Source organism: Salvelinus alpinus, chromosome 11, assembly GCF_045679555.1.
Source record: "Salvelinus alpinus chromosome 11, SLU_Salpinus.1, whole genome shotgun sequence".
Lineage (NCBI taxonomy): Eukaryota > Metazoa > Chordata > Actinopteri > Salmoniformes > Salmonidae > Salvelinus > Salvelinus alpinus.
The window spans coordinates 39,499,915-39,523,218 of NC_092096.1; the positions used below are offsets into that span (position 1 = coordinate 39,499,915).

The following is a 23,304-nucleotide window of genomic DNA, read 5'->3' on the forward strand; positions in this document are numbered from 1 at the left end:
CAGCTCTATCTTAAGAGACGGAGTGTGGAGGCTGGCCATCCATCAAAACTCCCTCACTTTACGTCCAACTTCGTGAATGAAATTCCAGGAGAAATGCCATAAAGAATCGCTCCAGAGGAGATTTACTAAATGTGCTTCTGTGTGGGTGAGTGACGTTAAAAGTATACAGATACATAATATTGCATTCCACCAAGTACACATACATACGTAAACATGACGCAAACACACACACACACACACTTACCTCATACACATTGAACTGGGACTGGCCTCTGGATAGCTCTCTGTAGCTGGTACTGAACTCTCCTATGAAGTCATGGCTAAGGACACAACGCACAAAACAATCATTAGTAAAATCATACTATTTCAAATACACAACCCACAAAGCACCACTGTTAGTGGCAGAAGCCTGATCGACGTGCCTATGAAGAAGTGTATTGCAAAGTATTATAATAGTCTAGTGGATGGAATGTGATCGGTTGAGATAAGTTATTATTAATGAAATGTTAAAGCAATAAAGAGTGAGATAGATAGACATTTAATAATTATTTGAGAGTGAGTAAGTAGAGATTTCACTTGTGTTTTTCATGCAGCCACTTGAGGGTGGGAAAAAGTATTTGCCCCCTTTCTGATTTTCTCTATTTTTGATACTGAATGTTATCAGATCTTCAACGAAAACCTTATATTAGATAAAGGGAACCTGAGTTTACAATAAACAAAGTTATGCAACACTCAATTCCCCTGTGTGAATAAGTAATTGCCCCTTTACACTCAATAACTGGTTGTGCCACCTTTAGATGCAGTGATTGCAACCAAATGCTTCCTGTAGTTGTTGATCAGTCTCTCACATCGCTGTGGAGGAATTTTGGCCCACTTTTGCATGCAGAACTAATTCAACTCAGGGACATATGTGGGTTTTCAAGCATGAACTGCTCATTTCAAGTCCTGTCACAACATCTCAATTGGGATTAGGTCTGGACTTTGACTCGGCCATTCCAAAACGTTTTAGCCATTTTCATGTAGACTTGATTGTGTGTTTTGGATCATTGTCTTGCTGCATGACCGAGCTGCGCTTCAGCTCACAGACAGATGGACCGACATTCTCCTGTAGAATTCTCTGATACAGAGCAGAATACATGGTTCCTTCTATTAAGGCGAGTCGTCCAGGTCCTGAGGCAGCAAAGAATCTCCAAACCATCACACTACCACCACCATGCTAGACCATTGGTAAAAGGTTCTTACAGTGAAATGCAGTGTTTGGTTTTCGCCAGGCATAATGGGACCCGTGTCGTCCAAAAAGTTTACTCAAGTTTGCCAAAAAGCACCTGGAGGATCAGCAAGATTCTTGGAAGAATGTTCTACGGACAGATGATTCAAAAGTAACTTTTTGGATGACAAAATCCTCCACATCGACTGAGCAGCTAAAGGTGACACAACCAGTTATTAAGTGTGTTGGATTCTGGGGTAAACTTTGAACATTGTTATACTCAGAAGAATAAGAACATTAGTTACAAAAGAGACATGACGGGTGCTATAATGAAGCTTGGGAGGGGTTGAATGCAGGGAACACGATCGCACGTGGCAGTACTGACAAGGGGAGAAACCGTTGAAGGATCATATCACTTAGCTCCCCGCTCAGCAATAATGATGGAATGTTTAGCGATAAGGACGAGACATGGTTAAGCTTCTTCAGTGTCCGTGATTTATTTACTCAAATTTAGAACCTAACAAGTGCAAGGGGGCAATTACTTTTTCATGGCACTGTATATTCAATGCACTTCCTTAAAATAAAATACATTCGTAAACAAAGGTTAACCCCTCTACCTGCAAGCAAAGACAGGTCTGGTAACACTTGACATAACGCTGACAGGTATAAAGAGGCAACAAGACAGAGGGAGTGAGAGCATACCGTAATGTAATACCCCAGTGCAATACCCTTGCCCACTAAACCCATAATATGAAATGTTGACACTCATATCAAGTTGGTGTTTCTTCTACTGCTGCCCCGCCCTTGGCCCTGCCTCTATATTTATGGGCCAATCCAATTCCCCCACTTCAACAACAACGTGTCAATGTGTGTTGAATGAATCAGCATCCCCTCCAGCTTCCTTACCTTCTAGAAATATAGATTAGGATTAGTTAAAGTATCCTAATTTAGATAACACAGTGGATTACATCATGCTAATGAAGGTGCTTTTCAATTAAGACTCAAATTAAATTACCTTCCATCTCTTTCCCAGTCGTAGCATTCTATCTTGATCGTTCTAGTAGGGTGAAAAATATATATATATATTAGAAACAGATTTATTCAGTTTAACAGGACAATTATCAGCAGAATCTATGACCATGGCATTGTACATTCCCACCAAACAAGTTTTAAGTTCAAATGCATACTATTCTGAAGGAGGATCGTTTATAGTCATCTATATCATGTCTATATTAGTGTTCAAAATAGCGAACGTTAGAGAGAGAAAAGCAGTGCTCTTCCACCATCATCCAATCCCCTCAAACTGAAGAATCGTTTTCCCCTGACTAGTGGCCATTTTCCTTCACCAGGGCCAAGAGATAAGTAGTTGACTGTGGCTATGCGTATTTCTACCCAGCACCAATTTCACCTGTCTCAATTTCACCTCTCTTCTCAGATGAGAAAAAAGAAAGAAGAAAATAATGAACAGACGCTTAGATGAAAAGGTAATCATTAGTTATAGATTACCACCGGGTGAGAAGTCACAGGTTAATGAGTTTCCTGAAGGGGTTCGTAAGGGGGTATGATGATAAGAGGAGGCACACTCTGGCATTGTCAGAGCACGCACACACACACACACACACACACACACACACACACACACACACACACACACACACACACACACACACACACACACACACACACACACACACACACACACACACACACACACACACACACACACACACACACACACACACACTCTCTCTCTCTCTCTCTGCTCAGCCTCCTACTAAATGGATTGAAGGATGAGCCCATCACCACCCATCTAAGCTGACTAGATACAAGGCTTAGGAGATAAAGCCATCCAGCCCTACAGTAATCTACCAGAACACCTCCCCTGGGTCCTGAGGGAGGGAGTCCTGCACTGCGACTCAAATGGCACCCATCTACTGTAGAGGAGGACAGCACGGGGGATGACCCCTCATACAAACAGCAGTAGACTTTATTAACTCCCTCATTGGAAAACAATTACGGTATTGAAGCACAACCTAAAGATGCTCTGAGGACACGACAGGAGTGATGAGTTGACAGGACAGACAATGGGTTTGCTGCTCCTTCTGTAGTCCCCATGGTGGCGGGAGAAACTGTGTATGTGTGCGTGCGTGAGAGAGTGTGTCTCTAACAAGGGCCCATCAGCGTTGGTACTATCAGCAGGGGGACACACAGCTCTCCATTGTTAGCGTTCTCTCGTGGCTCTCGTCCTGCCTCTCCCTTATCTCTCATCCCAGACCCCCAGAGACTCGCACTCTCGCTGTGTGTGTGTGCGTAAATCAATGTATATGTATGTGTGTGTGTGTGTGTCTAAGCGTTCATTCGCGTGCTTCCTTGGCTCCCCACACACTGATAACAATGAGCTCTCTCTAACTAACCTCCTAACAACTCAGACAGAGCCAGGGCCCAGCTCTGCTCCAATCAATGCAGCCTGACTAGCTCAGGCCATCCATCTGGGGCTTTGTGCCTTATCACTGGCAAACAAGCCCGCTGACAACTGGAGATGAATACAAACACAATCCCTGAGATGGGATTGCGGAGTGAAACACACACATTGTCCTTTACATTACGCACACACGCACACTGGGAATTTCAAACTTGTGTGTGAAAGACTATTGCAGCGCTTCTTACACCCTGGATTTAAGGGCCATTACATTTGAGTGAGGGCATGACACCTGTCTGTCAGTCAGGCATGTGAATAGACTACTCCACTGAGGGAGAAAGATGATTGCAGAGAGGAAGGCTATTCATAAGCAGACCAAGCATTAATTTCTCCTTTGGAGTTCATTATAATAGCTTCCATATGCATTTAATAGGTGTCACGTTGTTCGTAATAATGGTCGGACCAAGGCGGAGCGAATGTAGAGTTCCACATAATTTATTAAAGAAGTGAAACCATAGCAAAGACAAAACAATAAAGGAACAAACCGTGACTACAGAGGTGCAAAGTGCACTAACTCCAAACAATATCCCATAACACACAGGTGGGAAAAAATGCTACTTAAGTATGATCCCCAAATAGAGACAACGATAGCCAGCTGCCTCTAATTGGGAATCATACTAAAACACCAACATAGAAAAAACAAACTAGAACCCCACTAGACTAAACCCCTAGTCACGCCCTGACCTACTCTACCATAGAAAATAAAGGCTTTCTATGGTCAGGACGTGACAATAGGTTCACAACCAACTTGGCAACCAAGGAATTCCATGCGTGCATGGTGATTCTTTTAAAATGGAGTCCATCTAAAAAATATTTTCACCTCTTGCAGATTAGATCCTGTCACAAAATAATTTTTACAAAGCACTCAAATTGTAAAAAAAAAGATCACCATGGCCCTCACACACTTCAGCAAAACAGTTAATGCCAGTTTAATCTTGCTGGCCACACTACACACACACACACACACACACACACACACACACACACACACACACACACACACACACACACACACACACACACACACACACACACACACACACACACACACTGACCTGTCGTAGTCTCCATTGCAGAGTGCTCTGACAGGTATCTTGAAGGCCTGCCACACTGGGTTAAGTGTGTTCTTCACCACCTCTGTCTTATGGCAGATTGTGAACCTGGAGAAACACAGCGACAAGACAAGCCAGACACTTATCAATGGATCAATCAATCACTGGACAATATTCCTTTCACTGTTCCTCTTTATCCCCCTCTATTTTCCCCACATCTTCCTCCCATTCTCTCTCTCTCTCTCTCTCTCATTCCCTCAGAGTGTCTGTGCAAAGTTAGAGTTAGCGAGACAAACTATCTTCCTGCGATCTTCTCAAGTTTTTTCTCAAGTTTAAACGTCTCTCTTTGACTCTCAGCTCCCTCAGATCTTTCTTCCCCCCAATAAGATAAATTGCACTCATTTAGTGATACAAATCTCTAAGACATTGATTCCTTTTTTCCATACTTTGCCAAAATATCGAGCGATAAAAAAAAATGCAAATGTCATCATGATGACCGGCATAAAAAATATCTGTTTCAGTTCTAAGAGCAATTACCATCAACTGAGGAATTCTTAGTATAATCATCATTCACTGCAACAGTAAATGGTTTTAAAGTGAATATAGTGCAGTGTGGAATATGAGTTCAGAGAGCTTCACCTTCCATTAACTGATAGTGAGAGAGAGAGAGAAAAAGAGTGAGAGCGAGAGAGAGCGAGAGAGGATTGACCCCTGTACAGAGAGGTCAGGGGGGGCAATAGGGAGCTTTCCCTCCAACCACTGCTCCCTCTAGGTCATCTCCTCTCTGCTCTGCCAGCTGTAACATAGGTGTGTGTGTTTGTGTGTGTGTAATAAAGCCTCGCCTCAGAGGATAAAGCCTCAGCCTCCAGTATTTATGCTGCAGTACTTTACGTGTCGGGGTGGCTAGGGTCAGTCTGTTATATCTGGAGTATTTCTCCTGTGATATCCGGTGTCCTGTGTGAATTTAATTGTGCTCTCTCTAATTCTCTCTCTCTTTCGCTCTCTCTTTCTCTCTCTCGGAGGACCTGAGCCCTAGGACCATGCCTCAGGACTACCTGGCCTGATGACTCCTTGCTGTCCCCAGTCCACCTGCCCGTGCTGCTGCTCCAGTTTCAACTGTTCTGCCTGCGGCTATGGAACCCTGACCTGTTCACCGGACGTGCTACCTGTCCCAGATCTGCTGTTTTCAACTCTCTAGAGATAGCAGGAGCGGTAGAGATACTCTGAATGATCGGCTATGAAAAGCCAACTGACATTTACTCATGAGGTGCTGACCTGTTGCACCCTCGACAACCACTGTGATTATTATTGACCCTGCTGGTCATCTATAAACATTTGAACATCTTGGCCATGTTCTCTTATAATTTCCACCCGGCACAGCCAGAAGAGGACTGGCCACCCCTCATAGCCTGGTTCTTCTCTAGGTTTCTTCCTATGTTCTGGCCTTTCTAGGGAGTTTTTCCTAGCCACCATGCTTCTACACCTGCATTGCTTGCTGTTTGGGGTTTTAGGCTGGGTTTCTGTACAGCACTTTCTGACATCAGCTGATGTAAGAAGGGCATTACAAATACATTTTTATTGATTGATCGAGTAGACCTGCTTATCTGACCTGTGTTGATGAGAGAGAGAATACACACACACACAAACCAACAAAGAGAGGCAATGTTGTTTACCTAAAGGAGTTCAATGGAATCTAATTTCCCTCAGATTGCGGGACTGATGGATGGAACTGAATGGAGGAGAGGATCTGAAGAAGGGGTAGGTAAAGTATACTCACGTGCCGTCTTCATTGCTGCGGTAGAAGACGAGGAAAGGGTCTGACTTGCCGAAGAAATCTTTCTTGTCCAGTTTATTCCCACAGAACTGCATCATCACTGACTCCTACAGTAACAGAGAGAGACATTGAGACTGATGAAACTGACAGCACAGCTCAGTATTCACAGCAGATACTGGTGAGAGACTTCTGATAGTAGATGCAGACATTAATGCTGATCAGTCAACAGTAACATTACAGGACACAGCTCAGAGCAACTCTACTCAGCATCAAGGTGAGAGTAATATCCTATGATAGTAAATCCATAACAATATAATTTAATGTATATGCCATGGCAAAGTGTTTATTGATTGATGTTGTCCTTATGTGGGTATGATGTACAGTGCCTTGCAAAAGTATTCATCCCTCTTGGCGTTTTTCCTATTTTGTTGCATTACAACCTGTAATTTAAATGGATTTTTATTTGGATTTAATGTAATGGACACACACAAAATAGTTTAAATTGGTGAAGTGAAATGGAAAAAGTAACTTGTTTAAAAAAATATGGTAAACTGGTGCGTGCATATGTATTCACCCCCTTTGCTATGAAGCCCCTATACAAGATCTGGTGCAACCAATTACCTTCAGAAGTCACATAATTAGTTAAATAAAGTCCACCTGCGTGCAATCTAAGTGTCACATGATCTGTCACATGATCTCAGTATATATATACACCTGTTCTGAAAAGCCCCAGAGTCTGCAACACCACTAAGCAAGGGGCACCACCAAGCAAGTGGCACGGAGCTCTCCAAACAGGTCAGGGACAAAGTTGTGGAGAAGTACAGATCAGGGTTGGGTTATAAAAAAATATCCGAAACTTTGGAACATCCCACGGAGCACCATTAAATCCATTATTAAAAAATGGAAAGAATATTTCACCGCAACAAACCTGCCAAGAGAGAGCCGCCCACCAAAAATCCCTCAACAGGCAAGGAGGGCATTAATCAGAGAGGCAATAAAGAGACCAAAGATAACCCTGAAGGAGCTGCAAAGCTCCACAGCGGAGATTTGAGTATCTGTCCATAGGACCACTTTAAACCGTACACTCCACAGAGCTGGGCTTTACAGAAGAGTAGCCAGAAAAAAGCCATTGCTTAAAGAAAAAAAATCAGCAAACAAAAAGGTATGTGGGAGACTCCCCAAACATATGGAAGAAGGTACTCTGGACAGATGAGACTAAAATTGAGCTTTTTGGCCATCAAGGAAAACAGTATTTCTGGCACAAACCCAACACCTCTCATCACCCCGAGAATACCATCCCCACAGTGAAGCATGGTGGTGGCAGCATCATGCTGTGGGGATGTTTTTCATCGGCAGGGACTGGGAAACTGGTCAGAATTGAAGGAATGATGGATTGCACTAAATACAGGGAAATTCTTGAGGAGAAACCTGTTTCAGTCTTCCAGAGATTTGAGTCTGGGACGGAGGTTCACCTTCCAGCAGGACAATGACCCTAAGCATACTGCTCAAGCAACATTCGAATGGTTTAAGGGGAAACATTTAAATGTCTTGGAATGGCCTAGTCAAAACCCAGACCTCAATCCAACTGTCACAGCCGTCAAAAGAAGTGGACCAAAGCGCAGCATGGTGAGCGTACATATTCCTTTTTATTAGAATGACGCCGACAAAACAATAAACAATACAAAAACGACCGTGAAGCTTAAGGGCTATAGTGCCACAAACAAAGACAACTTCCCACACCGAAAGGAGGGAAAAGGGCTACTTAAGTATGGTTCCCAATCAGAGACAACGACAGCTGTCCCTGATTGAGAACCATACCCGGCCAAAACAAAGAAATACAAAAACATAGAAAATAGAACATAGAATGCCTACCCAAATCACACCCTGACCAAACCCAAAATAGAGACATAAAAAGCTCTCTAAGGTCAGGGCGTGACACCAACTGAGAATCTGTGGTATGACTTAAAGATTGCTGTACACCAAAGGACTCCATCCAAATTGAAGGAGCTAGAGCAGTTTTGCCTTGAAGAATGGGCAAAAATCCCAGTGGCTAGATGTGCCAAGCTTATAGAGACAAACCCCAAGAGACTTGCAGCTGTAATTGCTGCAAAAGGTGGCTCTACAAAGTATTGACTTTGGAGGGGGGGTGAATAGTTATGCACACTCAAGTTTTCAGTTTTTTTGTCTTATTTCTTGTTTGTTTCACAATAAAAAATATTTAGCATCTTCAAAGTGGTAGGCATGTTGTGTAAATCAAATGATACGAACCCCCCAAAAAATCCATATCCCCTGATATCCCTACTCACCCTGCAGTTTCCCATCTCTTCTGCCTTAACAATGATGTTTCCACACTTCTTTCCAGGAATGCCCCTGTTGAAGACAAAACAGAGACGCCATTCATTGATACACTAATGGACTATATGGTCAGTATGGTCTAACGGAAACACATAACGGTGATGTCTGTGCATGTTTCTCTGTCATAACAAGCCTCACCCATCATGCCATGGAAAACTTGAGGGAGTATCCCAAAACACCTCTAAAGCCAGAGAATACAAGTTGAGCTTTGAGAGAGAGAGAGGGGGAGAAAGAGGGTGTGTGTGTTTGTGTGTGCACCTTCCCTTACGCCTTTCCTGACCCGGCGGTCAGCAGAACGCGAGACACCGTTTATCCAGGATTCCATCCAACACACTACACCAACACACCCAACTTACACAGGTCTCTTTCACAACACATCCACCATCCCTCCAAGCAATGGTGTCCAAGTCATAAGCTTTAAAATGGAGGACAAAATAAAATAAACTTTAAAATGGAACCCATGAGGCATGGTAAGAAACCACAGTGATATTAGTTGTCTTAACTTCTGAGAAAATAGTCATCTTCAAAATACTGATGACTAGCGCTGTCATAGCACTAGCCAGGCCCACCTTGCAGAAATGTACTCAGGCAGTCATTTAGGCAGCCTGAAATTGGGGTCTAGGACCCCAGCCTAAGAGTAATACAAGTCCCCTTTACTTAGACAGCAAGACTGAAGGAGACAGCTGATAGACCTATCAAAGGGACATGGATCTGGATGGTTTTTTTTTTGTATCAGTGCTTTACATTGGGAAGAACATCTATCTATTTTTAACCCAGAAACCAATAGCCTACCTCTTCTGAAGGATGGGAGTAAAATTGCAAAAGAAGAAAATGAAAAGGCTTCTCTCTCTCCCCTCCCTCTGACAATTCCCCTAGGTCATTTGTAGTGTCCAGTGTTCCCTTCCCTTCCCTCCACCATGAAATCGACCCATTCTCCTCATTGTAATTATGTAAGAAAATAAAAAAAGACACTTTAGGACTATGTTCCATTTTGCCAGTGTAGCAAATCGACTGTTGATTAATCCCTAAACTCTCTGTCTTTTATGATGGGGGAAATTACTCCAATTGGAGTAGACCAGGGCCTGTATTCACAAAGAGTCTCCGATTAGGAGTGCTGATCTAGGATCCGGCCCCCCCTGATTAATCGCATGGTCTGCTCGGAGATGAGTGTTTGCAAAATCAACGGTGTTTGCAAAATCAATGCCACATGTAATCAACTAGGCCTATCACTTTGTGTAGCCAGTAGCGATGCTAATGATAACGGTCTTTGTGTAGCCAGTAGCGATGCTAATGATAACGGTCTTGTGGGAAATAGAAAGGCTTTCCCCAAAATCTTCTCAACCATGTAAATGTTAACTGAAAAGTAGACCTACATGGCAGAATTATGTCATGCTTTGTATCAATCGGGTGGGCATTTGTATTGCAAAATCTGCTACAGAAACATCGCTTGCAAAACATGTTCCTCTCTAGCTAGGTGCGCAACACAAAAAGCTAAATGTGTTAGATTTATTTGAGACGCCAATAATGGTCTTTTGATAAATGTTTCATTGACATGGACTCAGAACATCCCATTTTGTTGTTTCTCTGTATAAAGAGTAATTGTGAGATGAAAAACTGAACTTCACACTTGTGAGTATTTTCACACTGATCCTAGATCAGCACCCCTAGGACTACTCTGATACGCTTTATGAATACAGGCCCAGCCACTGTTACAGAGAAGCTTGATTGTGAATGTTTAGTTCTAATCTTAGAATGCCAAAACAAACGAGAATTTAAAACCGTAGCAGTTGATTCCACAAGCATATAGTGAAAAGCCACGTAAGGAAATCCTGCTGTAGACGAGTTAATAACAGGATTACACACACAAATAGGATTCAGACAGGGTTCCACAAGTCCTCTCATCCAGTAATAGACACCTATGGATTTTGATTGTCACTTACAAATTCCAGTCAGTCACTCTCTCTTGCTCTGTCTCTCTTTCCCAGTGTGTGTGTGTGTGTGTGCGCACTTTTGTATGCATATGTGTAGTCCCTCAAAGCAGCTAGCTCTAAAAGTGTGTGTGCCGCTGAATGCAGCAGAACAGGGGTGCACTGTAACCCTCAGGCACAGCCACTCACTCTAAATAGAATAGAGCCATTTCAGACCAAATCTGCATCCCAAATGGTAGCCTATTCCATTTAGGGTACACTACTTTTCACCAGGGCCCATATGGGTCTGGTCAAAAGTAGTGCACAATTTAGGGAATAGGGTGGCATTTGGGACACACATAAGCTGCCTAACCAGACTAACCAGATCAGCGCAATTCAGATCTGCTGCCATATTACGATCCTCATGAACGACACTGAACGTCAGCTTTACTGCCTATGCTTATTACAATAGGAGTGGTTGAATGAAAAAAAAACAGAAAAAATCCCTTTATTCTTTTCGGTCTCCCCGTCTTTCTTGCCTTGGTGCCAACACACACTGCTGTCTTTGTGCGGGTGACTGTGAATGGGTACTGATGAGGGGCAACACAGTAGGCTAAACAAAGCTCCGTCCCATCCCATCACACCCAATTCAGTGGGTCTGTCAGACTATAAATCAAACAAGTAAACAAGACCAGGGCCATCGGAGGACTCACACACATAGAGCTCCTCCTGGGTTGGTTGGCAAGGCCTACACTACCAACAGGCCTTTGTGGGTGGCAGGGATAGGGCCAATTATATTTAATAATGGGGGGATGAAGGGCGGGGGGCAAAGGTCTAGTGCAGGTCAAGCAAGAATGCAGTCCACAGAGGACAGGTTTCATGAAATGGGGTATCAGCCTACTCAACTATGAAGAGTGTACACAAATATTAGTGTCGTAGCTTAATGTGGGACTTTAACTGTAAGAAATCACCTCACTATCCAGCCTATTGTTCATATTGACATTCATATTGCAATGTACATCCTTACTTTTGGATCTTGGGTCCATGAAATTGAGTATCACCCTACTCAGTGACACCCAAAGAACGCAACTGTGAAGAGTTGTCAGTATCGTAGACTCTTATTGCAGGACTTTGGTGAGCTAATGTGACTGTCAGTCAACCTACTGTGCGTATTGACATTCATATTGCAATATACAGCCTTACCTATGGATCTTGGGTCATCAGCCTACTCAGTGATACCCACAGAACACAACTGAGACATGTCAAAATGCTGATTTATTGAATTCTCCATGTGGTCTATATTAAAGGACACTTTATTTAATATGACATTCTTTTAATATTCAACAGTTAAAGAGTTAACAGGTAAAGTCCCACAATAAGAGCAACAACTCTAGTATTTGTGTAAACTCTTCACAGTTGTGTTCTGTGGGTGTCACCGAGTAGGTTGATACACCATTTCATGGACCCAAGACCAATGTTTTTTTTTCCATCACTGAGCAAATTTCAGGTCTGCTAAGAGCAAACTTTAGTTGTGAAAATTCTATGAAACTTCCGGCGCGCGTTTACTGAGGCTGTACCCGCTTTAAGTTAGTTTAAACAGTGGTCAAGTAGAATACTGTGGCTATTTAATCAATGTAGGCCTACCAGAGTGGACTACCATAAACTATGGAGAAAATGCATCCCATAACACAGATCCATATGGCACAGATCCATATATGTCAATGGTCTATTTGCATATAGGCCTACTGCAGCTCTGCCTACAACAAAATCTCTTGCATAGTTAGTTTTGTTTCGGTATGTTGCAGTGAAAGTGACTAATATTGAGTTGATTCGTTCACAATTTTCACAATAAAGGGAAATGTTGATAGTGTTCACTAATGGGGAAAAGTTCAATCCCGTGCTTCTCTGCGCGTGCTGATATTTCTTCTGTGGCAGTCCTGGGGGAGCTACGCGCCTGCTTGCAACTTAGAGGGAACATTGCCCAAGACCCATAGCTAAAGCTGTACATTGCAATATGAATGTCAATATGCTCAAAAGGCTGGATAGTGAGGGGATTTCCCATAGTTAAAGTCCCACAATAAGAGAAACAGAGCTAATATTTGTTAATATACTTGTCAACAAGTGTATTACATCAACAGTGCGATTTCAACAGATGTTCTTCTTTTTGTGTGTGTAACTAACTGTCAGGTTTTGGCCAGGACTGTTTAGGTTTTGTTCACTAGATGTCCCCCTTGCACCTTTTTTGTACCTTTTGTTTTTCTTGCTCCAATTATTGTTTGCACCTGTAAGTCATTCCCTTGTTAGTATTTAAACCCTGTGTGTTCCTTAGTTCCTTGCTCAGTGTTTGTAAGTTAGCACCCAGCCCCAGCCCAAGCCTTGTTTTATATAGACTTTTCTCTTGTTGGATTTTCCAGAGGTTCTCTGGTTTTGTTCTTGTTTAGTATTTGAGTAGTCTTTTGAGGTTTGTTTTTCCCTGCTGTTTTTTACCACTTTGTGTTTTTTTTGTTGTATTTTGGAGGATATCCATTTTTCATTAAACCACCATCTCTAGTACTGCTGTGTCTGCCTCATCTTCTGGGTTCTGCCAATTATTAAGTGACTGTTTCTCGCACCGGGTCCTGACAGAAACACTGAGCCATTAATAATATTAATAACCCAGAGGCAGCCAGTACCCAGGACTTTTTTCCCATGCTGTCCCACCACGAGGGGACTGTCCAACGTCACGAAGCTGCTCTGGTTCAGCAAGAGGCCTTACTGGCTGGACATTCTCAACTTCTGTTGGAGATGATGACTTCCATAAAACAGATTTCTGATCAACTTTCTCCTGCAACCGCTTCTGCTCCAGTTCATCAGATTCAAGTGCCCGTGGCAGTTAACCCCCTGGCTGAACCTCGTCTGCCGCCTCCCCAACGGTTCTCAGGTGATCCGAGTGTTTGTAAGGGGTTTTTCACCCAATGTTCTCTCTCCTTCGAGCTGCAACCCTCGTCGTTTCCCACCGACCGGTCCAAGATAGCATATATCATCACCCTGCTGTCGGAAAAAGCCCTAGCCTGGGCTACTGCTGTGTGGGATGCCCAAAGTCCCTGCTGTGCCAGCTACTCTACCTTTGCTGAAGAATTCAAGCGAGTGTTTCAAGGTCCTACCAGCGGTCCTGACTCAGCCAAACAGCTCCTGACTCTCCGCCAAGGTCGGCGCAGCGTGACGGACTATGCCATCCAGTTCCACACGGTGGCAGCAGCGAGTGGCTGGAACGACGAGGCGCTCACAGTGTGCTTTTTGAAGGGTCTTTCCGACACCATCCAAGATGAACTGGCCACTCGGGAACCACCAGACAACCTCGAGTCCCTGATCAAGTTGGCTTCACGCATAGACCAGCGTCAGAGAGAGAGAGCTCAACCGTAGATCTCTCACCCTAGCTCCTATCGGTCCCAGCTCCGAGTCTCCACCTTTATCCTCGCTGACTCCACCGGAACCCATGCAGGTTGGACGCATCTCCCAGGCTGAGCGAGACCGCCGGATGAGGGAGCGATGCTGTCTATATTGCGGCAAACCGGGCCATTTCCTCTCCACGTGTTCCGGGCTCCAGGGAAAAGGCACTCTCCCGTGCAGGCCTGGGAGGACTGTAATGGGAAACATAACCTCCTCCCATCCATCCAACTCCCGCCTGCTCATTCCAGTTACCCTTTCCTGGGACAACCACGAGCTTCCCCTTCAAGCCTTGGTAGACTCTGGAGCCGCAGGTAACTTCATGGATGGTGTCTGGGCGAAGGAGAATGGCGTTCCCTCTGAACCTCTAAGTGACCCCATAAGGGTTACTACGTTGGATGGAAGCCCTTTGGGATCTGGACTTGTCACTCGTGTCACTACCCCCTTGCGACTTTCAGTTTCCCAACACCAGGAAGTGATGAACTTTCATCTGACCTCGTGTTCCGAGTTCCCTCTCGTCCTTGGATACCCCTGGCTTCACAGCCATAACCCTCACATCGACTGGTCTGTGGGCACTATCAAGCAGTGGGGTCCTACGTGCCAAGCCACTTGTATCTTCCCAAGTTCCCCGAGTTCCCCTCCCGAGTCTCTAGAATCCATCGACCTGTCCCGAGTTCCCGAGTGTTACCATGACCTCAAACCGGTATTTAGCAAACAGAGGGCCACCAAACTACCACCCCATAGACCTTACGATTGCCCCATCGACCTGTTTCCGGGCACCTGCCCCCCCAGGGGTCGGATCTTTTCCCTATCTCCTCCCGAACGAGCTGCTATGGATACCTACATCAAGGACTCTCTGGCAGCAGGCCTCATGCGTCCATCCACCTCGCCAGCGGGAGCAGGGTTTTTCTTTGTGGCCAAAAAAGACGGGGGATTACGTCCTTGCATCGACTACCGGGGACTTAATGCCATAACCGTCCGTAACCGCTACCCGCTACCCCTTATGGCCACAGCCTTTGAGCTGCTCCAGGAAGCAGTGGTCTTCACTAAGCTTGACCTGCGGAACGCATACCATCTTGTGCGGATCAAACCCGGTGACGAGTGGAAGACCGCTTTCAACACGCCTACTGGTCACTACGAATACTTGGTGATGCCCTTCGGCCTGACCAACGCCCCGGCTGTGTTCCAAGCGCTCATAAACGATGTGCTTAGGGATATGCTTAACATTTTCGTGTTTGTTTACTTGGATGACATCCTCATCTTTTCGAGCTCCCTTCAAGAACACACCAAGCATGTCAGACAAGTGCTCAAACGCCTCCTAGACAGCCATTTGTACGTTAAGCCGGAAAAGTGTGAATTCCATTCCTCTCGAGTACAATTCCTGGGATTTATAGTGGAACCCGGTCGAGTCCAGATGGACCCCAAGAAGGTAGGGGCAGTAGCGGATTGGCCCACCCCCAAGTCCGTTAAGGAAGTTCAGCGTTTCCTGGGCTTCACCAACTTTTACCGCAAGTTCATCAAGAACTTCAGCTCGGTGGCAGCCCCTCTCTCAGCTGTAACCAAGGGTGGCAACACAAGATTTCTGTGGGGAAGAGAAGCTGAGACGGCCTTCCAAGGACTCAAGCAGCGCATCCTCTCTGCTCCCATCCTGACACTACCAACGGCGGATGAACCTTTTGTGGTGGAGGTAGACGCATCAGAGGTTGGGGTTGGAGCTGTCCTGTCTCAGAGGGGTGAAGACAAGAAGCTTCATCCTTGCGCCTTCTTCTCTCACCGGCTTACCCCGGCCGAGAGGAATTACGATGTGGGGGATCGTGAACTCCTAGCGGTTAAGATGGCATTGAAGGAATGGAGACACTGGCTCGAGGGGGCTTCTCAACCGTTTCAAGTGCTTACGGACCACAAAAATCTGGAGTATATCCAGCAGGCGAAGCGGTTGAACTCCAGACAAGCTCGATGGTCTCTTTTCTTCAGCCGATTTCAGTTTATCCTCACCTATAGACCCGGGTCGAAGAATCTCAAACCGGACGCCTTGTCACGAATCTACTCTCCTGCCATTCGAGAAGATACTGACATGACTGTCCTTCCGGCCGCTAAGATCGTGGCTCCGATCTCGTGGCAAGTGGAGGATACCGTGAAACAAGCTCAAGCCATCGAACCGGGCCCTGGAGGAGGTCCTGCTAATCGGTTGTTTGTTCCCAAGGCAGCAAGATCCCAAGTCCTTCTGTGGGGGCACTCCTCTCGCCTCACCTGTCACCCGGGCGTAGGTCGCACCTTGGAGTTCATTCAGCGTAAGTTCTGGTGGCCCACCATAAAAGAAGACGTTGCCACTTTCGTCAAGGCCTGTCCCGTGTGCTGCCAGGGCAAATCTTCTCACCTCCGCCCTCAAGGACTCCTTCACCCTTTATCTATTCCCCGCCGACCCTGGTCCCATATCTCGTTGGACTTTATTACTGGCCTTCCTCCGTCCCATGGTAATACTACTATCCTAGTCATCATCGACAGGTTTTCTAAGGCGGCCAGGTTTGTTCCCTTGACCAAATTACCTTCTGCCAAGGAAACAGCTGAGTTGGTGATTAACCATGTGTTCCGAGTCTTTGGTATCCCGCAAGATATGGTTTCCGACAGAGGTCCCCAGTTCGCCTCAAGGTTTTGGAAGGCCTTCTGCCAACTCATAGGGGCCACGGCCAGTTTATCTTCAGGGTACCATCCGGAGTCCAACGGCCAAACTGAGAGGATGAATCAGGAGCTGGAAACCACCCTCAGATGTATGGTTTCCAACAACCCTTCCACATGGTCATCCTTCATTGTTTGGGCCGAGTACGCGCACAACACCTTGTGCTCCTCCTCCACTGGTATGTCTCCGCATGAGTGTCAGTTTGGCTATGCTCCGCTATTGTTCCCGGACCAGGAGGCAGAAGTCAGAGTGCCTTCAGCCTCGAGGTTCATCAGACGCTGTCGGCTTACGTGGAAGAAGGCCCGTCTTAATCTTCTGCGTTCCTCACAGCAGTACCAGCGACAAGCCAACAGACGTCGCCGTCCCGGTCCTACCCTGTACCCCGGCCAGAGAGTATGGCTCTCAACAAAGGACTTACCGCTAAGGGTGGAGTCTCGCAAGCTGTCCCAGAGATTCATCGGTCCCTTTAAGATTGTCAGGAGAGTCAATCCCGTTACTTTTCGCCTGCACTTACCCAGATCCCTTAAGATCAATCCCACATTTCACATTTCCTTATTAAAACCTGTTGTTTTTTCTCCCCTTATCCCGGCAGGCAGACCTCCCCCTCCGCCCCGTGTCATCGGAGGCCAGTCGGCTTATACCGTCCACCGGATACTGGATTCCCGCCGGGTGCAGCGGTCCTGGCAGTATCTGGTGGACTGGGAAGGCTACGGTCCCGAGGAGCGCTCCTGGGTTCCTGCCAAGGACATACTGGACCCTGACCTCATTCGTCAGTTCAGGGTCCTCCACCCTGAGAAGGCTGGTAGGAACGTCAGGAGCCGTTCCTAGGGGGGGGATTCTGTCAGGTTTTGGCCAGGACTGTTTAGGTTTTGTTCACTAGATGTCCCCCTTGCACCTTTTTTGTACCTTTTGTTTTTCTTGCTCCAATTATTGTTTGCACCTGTAAGTCATTCCCTTGTTAGTATTTAAACCCTGTGTGTTCCTTAGTTCCTTGCTCAGTGTTTGTAAGTTAGCACCCAGCCCCAGCCCAAGCCTTGTTTTATATAGACTTTTCTCTTGTTGGATTTTCCAGAGGTTCTCTGGTTTTGTTCTTGTTTAGTATTTGAGTAGTCTTTTGAGGTTTGTTTTTTCCCTGCTGTTTTTTACCACTTTGTGGTTTTTTTGTTGTATTTTGGAGGATATCCATTTTTCATTAAACCACCATCTCTAGTACTGCTGTGTCTGCCTCATCTTCTGGGTTCTGCCAATTATTAAGTGACTGTTTCTCGCACCGGGTCCTGACACTAACTGTCTTTTGTTGAATTTAAATAACATTCCAACCATGTTCAGGGTTTTGTAGTCCTAAAATATGTCATTATTCCACTATTTGTATCCGTTGCATCAGTTTTAAATGGAGACCTCTATTTTGAAGGTGAACCGCAAATTCCGCTATTGTGGCTAATACTTATTGTGGCTAGCTTCACACAGGTCACAAAGGTCACAAAAGGCACTCAGTTCATGGAACGACCCAAGTCGTTCTTCTGTGAGGAAGACTAAAACATGTATTTATTACACCACAGATGACAGGACAGTCTGGAGGTCAATAACATTAACGGAAAATGTGAAAATGAATCATCATAAATGCCTTAAGAAGTAAATGCTCTCTCGGTCACTTTCACCTCTCTTTCACTCATACACATCTATCTTATTTTCTCATCTCTCTACCCTCCCTCTTCTGCTCTCTTTCACCTCCCATTGTCTCGCTCTCTCTCCTTTATCTTGCTTTCTCTTTAACCTCTATTTTTTCTTGGTCTGCGTGTATTCAGAAGCAGCACTTCTAATCAAGACACATGGATTTGCAATCAGCGTTGAGAGAGAGAGAGAGAGAGAGAGAGCAGAGTAGAGGGAGAGCGCTAGGTGGGTAATTATAATTCAATCTTAGCAACCTGTGGCGTTACTGGGGGGGGGGGGTTTATTAGCGCACAATGCGCCTGCAATTATCTTCCTCCTTCCCCCCTGGAGAGACAAGTAGCCTTGAGGAAATAACTATCAGACAACACACCCTGAGCCAGGGGAATCTATGTACAGTGTGTAATCTTCTCTTTTTCCCACCCAGTAGAGATACGCAGGTGAGGTCTTGGAAAGGCTGACCTTTTTAACTGAGCCAGTTAGCCCTATTCAATATTACAAAGATGCTGTCATATTACCATAGTTTAGCTACTTTCCTTGATTCAGCTCAACACAATTAGGGTCTAATTATCTGAAGAACAGACCGGGCGCCAGGATAAAGTGACTAAGGGGGCAGTTGAAATCGGCGAGGGGATTTATATTGAATTCTGCTTATATCACGCTATACCACAATAAACATGAAGATCAAATGCAGAGACTCAGAGTTCGAGATCAGAGTTCGAGATCATTGAGTGCTTTAGAAGTAACAGGTTGGCACAAAATCTTTAGCTTACCTCCGCCGCGTAAAAATAGGGGCCTTCTAGCAGAAGTGAGGACAAAGATTCAGCAGGAGGCAGACAGGTAGAGGTGCAAAAGAGTTTTAGATGTATTTACACAGCGCTGGTGTTTCAAAGATGACGGTAATATTTGCAAATGTACAGTACCAGTCAAAGGTTTGGACACACCTACTCATTCAAGGGTTTTTCTTTATTTTTACATAGTAGAATAATGATGAAGACATAAAAACTATGAAATAACACATATGTAATCATGTAGTAATCAAAAAAGTGTTAAACAAATCAAAATATGTTTTATATTTGAGATTCTTCAAAGTAGCCACCCTTTGTCTTGATGACATCTTTGCACATGCTTGGCATTCTCTCAACCAACTTCATGAGGAATGCTTTTCCAACAATCTTGAAGGAGTTCCCACATATGCTTAGCAGTTGTTGGCTGCTTTTCCTTCACTCTGCAGTCCAATTCATCCCCAACCAATTGGGTTGAAGTCGGGTGATTGTGGAGGCCAGGTCATCTGATGAAGCACTCCATCACTCTCCTTCTTGGTCAAATAGTAAAGTGGTTGTTCCACTGGATGTCATAAGGTGAATGCACCAATTTGTAAGTCGCTCTGGATAAGAGCGTCTGCTAAATGACTTAAATGTAATGTAAATGTAAATAGCCCTTACCCACCCTGGAGGTGTGTTTTGGGTCAATATCCTGTTAAAAAATAAATGATAGTCCCACTAAGCGCAAACCAGATGGGATGGCATATCGCTGCAGAATACTGTGGTAGCCATACTGGTTAAGTGTGCCTTGAATTCTAAATAAATCACAGACAGTGTCACCAGCAAAGCACCCCCACACCATCACACCTCCTCCTTCATTCTACACGGTGGGAACCACACATGCGGAGATCATCCGTTCACTTACTCTGCGTCTCACAAAGACACGGCGGTTGGAACCAAAATTCTCAAATTTGGACTCATCAGACCAAAGGACAGATTTCCACTGGTCTAATGTCCATTGCTCGTGTTTCTTGGCCCAAGCAAGTCTCTTCTTCTTATTGGTGTCCTTTAGTAGTGTTTCTTTGCAGCAATTCGACCATGAAGGCCTGATTCATGCAGTCTCCTCTGAACAGTTGATGTTGAGATGTGTCTGTTACTTGAACTCTTTGAAGCATTTATTTGGGCTGCAATTTCTGAGGCTGGTAACTCTAATGAATTTACCCTGTGCAGCAGAGGTAACTCTGGATCCTTCTTTCCTGTGGCGGTCCTCATGAGAGCCACTTTGATCATAGTGCTTGATGGTTTTTGCGACTACACTTGAAGAAACTTTCAAAGTTCTTGAAATGTTCCCGATTTACTGACCTTCATGTCTTAAAGTAATGATGGACTGTCGTTTCTCTTTGCTTATTTGAGCTGCTCTTACCATAATATGGACTTGGTATTTTACCAAATAGGGCTATCTTCTGTATAACACCCCTACCTTGTCACAACACAACTGATAGTCTCAATGCATTAAGAAGGAAATACATTCAACAAATTAACTTGAACAAAACACACATGTTAATTGAAATGCATTCCAGGTGACTACCTCATGAAACTGGTTGAGAGAATGCCAACAATGTGCAAAGCTGTCATCAAGGCAAAGGGTGACTACTTTGAAGAATCTCAAATATAAAATATATTTTGATTTGTTTAACACTTTTTTGGTTAGTACATGATTCCATATTTGTTATTTCATAGTTTTGATGTCTTCACTATTATTCTACAATGTAGAAAATAGTGAAAATAAAGAAAAACCCTTGAATGAGTAGGTGTGTCCAAACTTGACTGGTACTGTATGTGTGAAATTTGTTTTGATGTAGAGTGGACCATTATCAAGCACCTGTATCGAAACAGGGGCAGCGGGAAAAAATACATGTCATCTATGCACTTAAATAGCGAATGGAGAACACTTTTCCTGTGGTATATTTTCATGCCAGCCAGATAGGCTACACTCCTGTTGTAAATATAAGCAATGTGCTTAATATTAGGAAAGTTCAGAAATAAATATAGTAGGCCTAGCCTGTAGAAAGCTGATGGGATCCTCATCTTTTTAGTAGAGGCCATCACTCTGTTTTCTCGTGCAATTGTATAGCCTACTGAAATATTGCGCAACATGAGCTCATGGGCTCTCGTGAAGTGTTTGATTCGATTTTTGATTACATTTGCATTGATGTCAGAGTGATTAAAGGGACAATAGATCGCTGAGTACCAGGCAGTTAGCAAGTTCGGTAGGCTACTAATGACAGCATCAGAGCTAGAAGAATCCTAATTACCGTGACTAAATGGTCATGTGGAATTTGACTGGCTTCATGACTCGTTACCGCCAGTGTGGCGGTAATACGGTCCACGCGACAGCCCTAGTCATACCTAACTGCCCCAGTGGTTTTCCATAGCCCCCCTACGCACGCTCTGTCCATTTTGCACTAACCTGTCACTTGTACTTTTTTGCTATTTTTATATAAGTACATCAAATTAAAAGGTTGGGGGCACACATTTAAACTGAGGGGGCTAAGCCTCCTTCGCCCCCAGGTGGAGCTCGGGATGCTCAACTCAAATACTCAGACCAATATTATTTTCTGTCCTCACTACTACTACAACCTCAAACATCTTTACAAGCACCGTTCCAGCAACGTAGGTAGATTAGTAACCAGGCCAGCAGAGTACAGCTTGGCTTGGCTCAGCAGTTTGAAAAGGGTATTGCTGCACTCTCTCTCTCTCCTTCTCACAACAGCAGTCTATATTAAAGTCGTATAACTGTTCTCTAGTCTCCTACAACCTCTTGTCCTGTATTAAATGAATATCACCTTTCCAGAGGAAAGGGATTCATGTTCAGATAAAGACTTTCTGTCCTGCCCTTTGTGGCTTAATGAATATTCAAGAGGCCATAAAAATGAAAGACACCATGACAAATCTGAAAGTCATTACGGTGGCCCAGGAAAACGTTATTGATAATATTATGGAAATGGAATGCAAATTGCAACAGCGGAATTTACTTAACTCGAGCTGTTTTCAATTTAACAAAAAATATGAAAAGGGGGGGAGGCGGTTTGTTAAGTGAGGGATAATTTAGTAAAAATAGCTTAAGTATCCACATTTATTCTTTAATTACCTTCAATATACTGTTCGAGTAGTAGATTATTGAGTTGCCCGAGTTCACTCAGATCAGGGTGTGTACTTATCCAAGTCTTACTGTGTTTACCCATTTATCCCTTCTTCATTTCAAACCTTTATTGAACTGGGAGAACTAGGCTCCTTGTGACATCATAGGATGAGGACCGTCAGCCTCACCTCTGAAGTGCAGAGCAGACGTAGACAAAATCATGACATCACAGTTGTGTTTCCCTCTTTTCCCCTTTACTCATTCAGCTGTATGTTGGGGCCTTTACTGCCTTGCTGCTCACTTTGAATCATTCATGAGATAGCACACACACCTATTCAATCAAATAATAGGACACACTACAGTTGGCATGGGACGCAATAGATGTCAACACACTCCTCAATCTGCTGACAGCCATTGTCTTAAAATAAACTGAGTCACTGCTGAGTCGACCCCCCCACCACCACCACACATACGCCCATTGGAGTGCTGATTGAACTGTGTAATTAGAGGTAATTAACATTCAATAGGGGAAATAAAGGTCCCCCGTTACGGTCAGGTGCAGGTGTATGTCTGACGACAGAAAGGCACTAGAGCATTTCTCTCTCTCCCAATCTCGCTCTCTCTCCCTCTGTATCATTCTCTCTCTGTCTTGCTCTCTCTTCCCCTCTCCCCCCCCCCATCTCTCTTGCTGGGTCTCTCTCTCTCTCTCTCTGTTCACCCTCTACTCACCTCAGCATGAGAACCAAGTGAACAATCAATTACTGTAGCTGAATATAACATGCTGGCGGCATGAATATAGGCAATGGCATACATTAGCTTAGAAACTGGAATACATTAGCTCAGAAACAGGTCT

The 23,304-nt window shown here is 44.6% G+C and overlaps 1 protein-coding gene across 1 annotated transcript in view; it reads right to left on the reverse strand.

The window, feature by feature from the left end:
* Positions 1-23,304, reverse strand: part of LOC139534124 (copine-8-like) — a 124,730-nt gene that overhangs the window by 30,494 nt on the left and 70,932 nt on the right. Inside the window, exons 7-11 of the mRNA XM_071332915.1 lie at positions 8,819-8,882; positions 6,516-6,619; positions 4,742-4,846; positions 2,223-2,264; positions 245-320 (exon numbers count right to left, since the gene is read on the reverse strand). Coding sequence (XP_071189016.1) covers positions 245-320; positions 2,223-2,264; positions 4,742-4,846; positions 6,516-6,619; positions 8,819-8,882 — 391 coding nt within the window. The remainder of the gene's footprint in view (positions 1-244; positions 321-2,222; positions 2,265-4,741; positions 4,847-6,515; positions 6,620-8,818; positions 8,883-23,304) is intronic.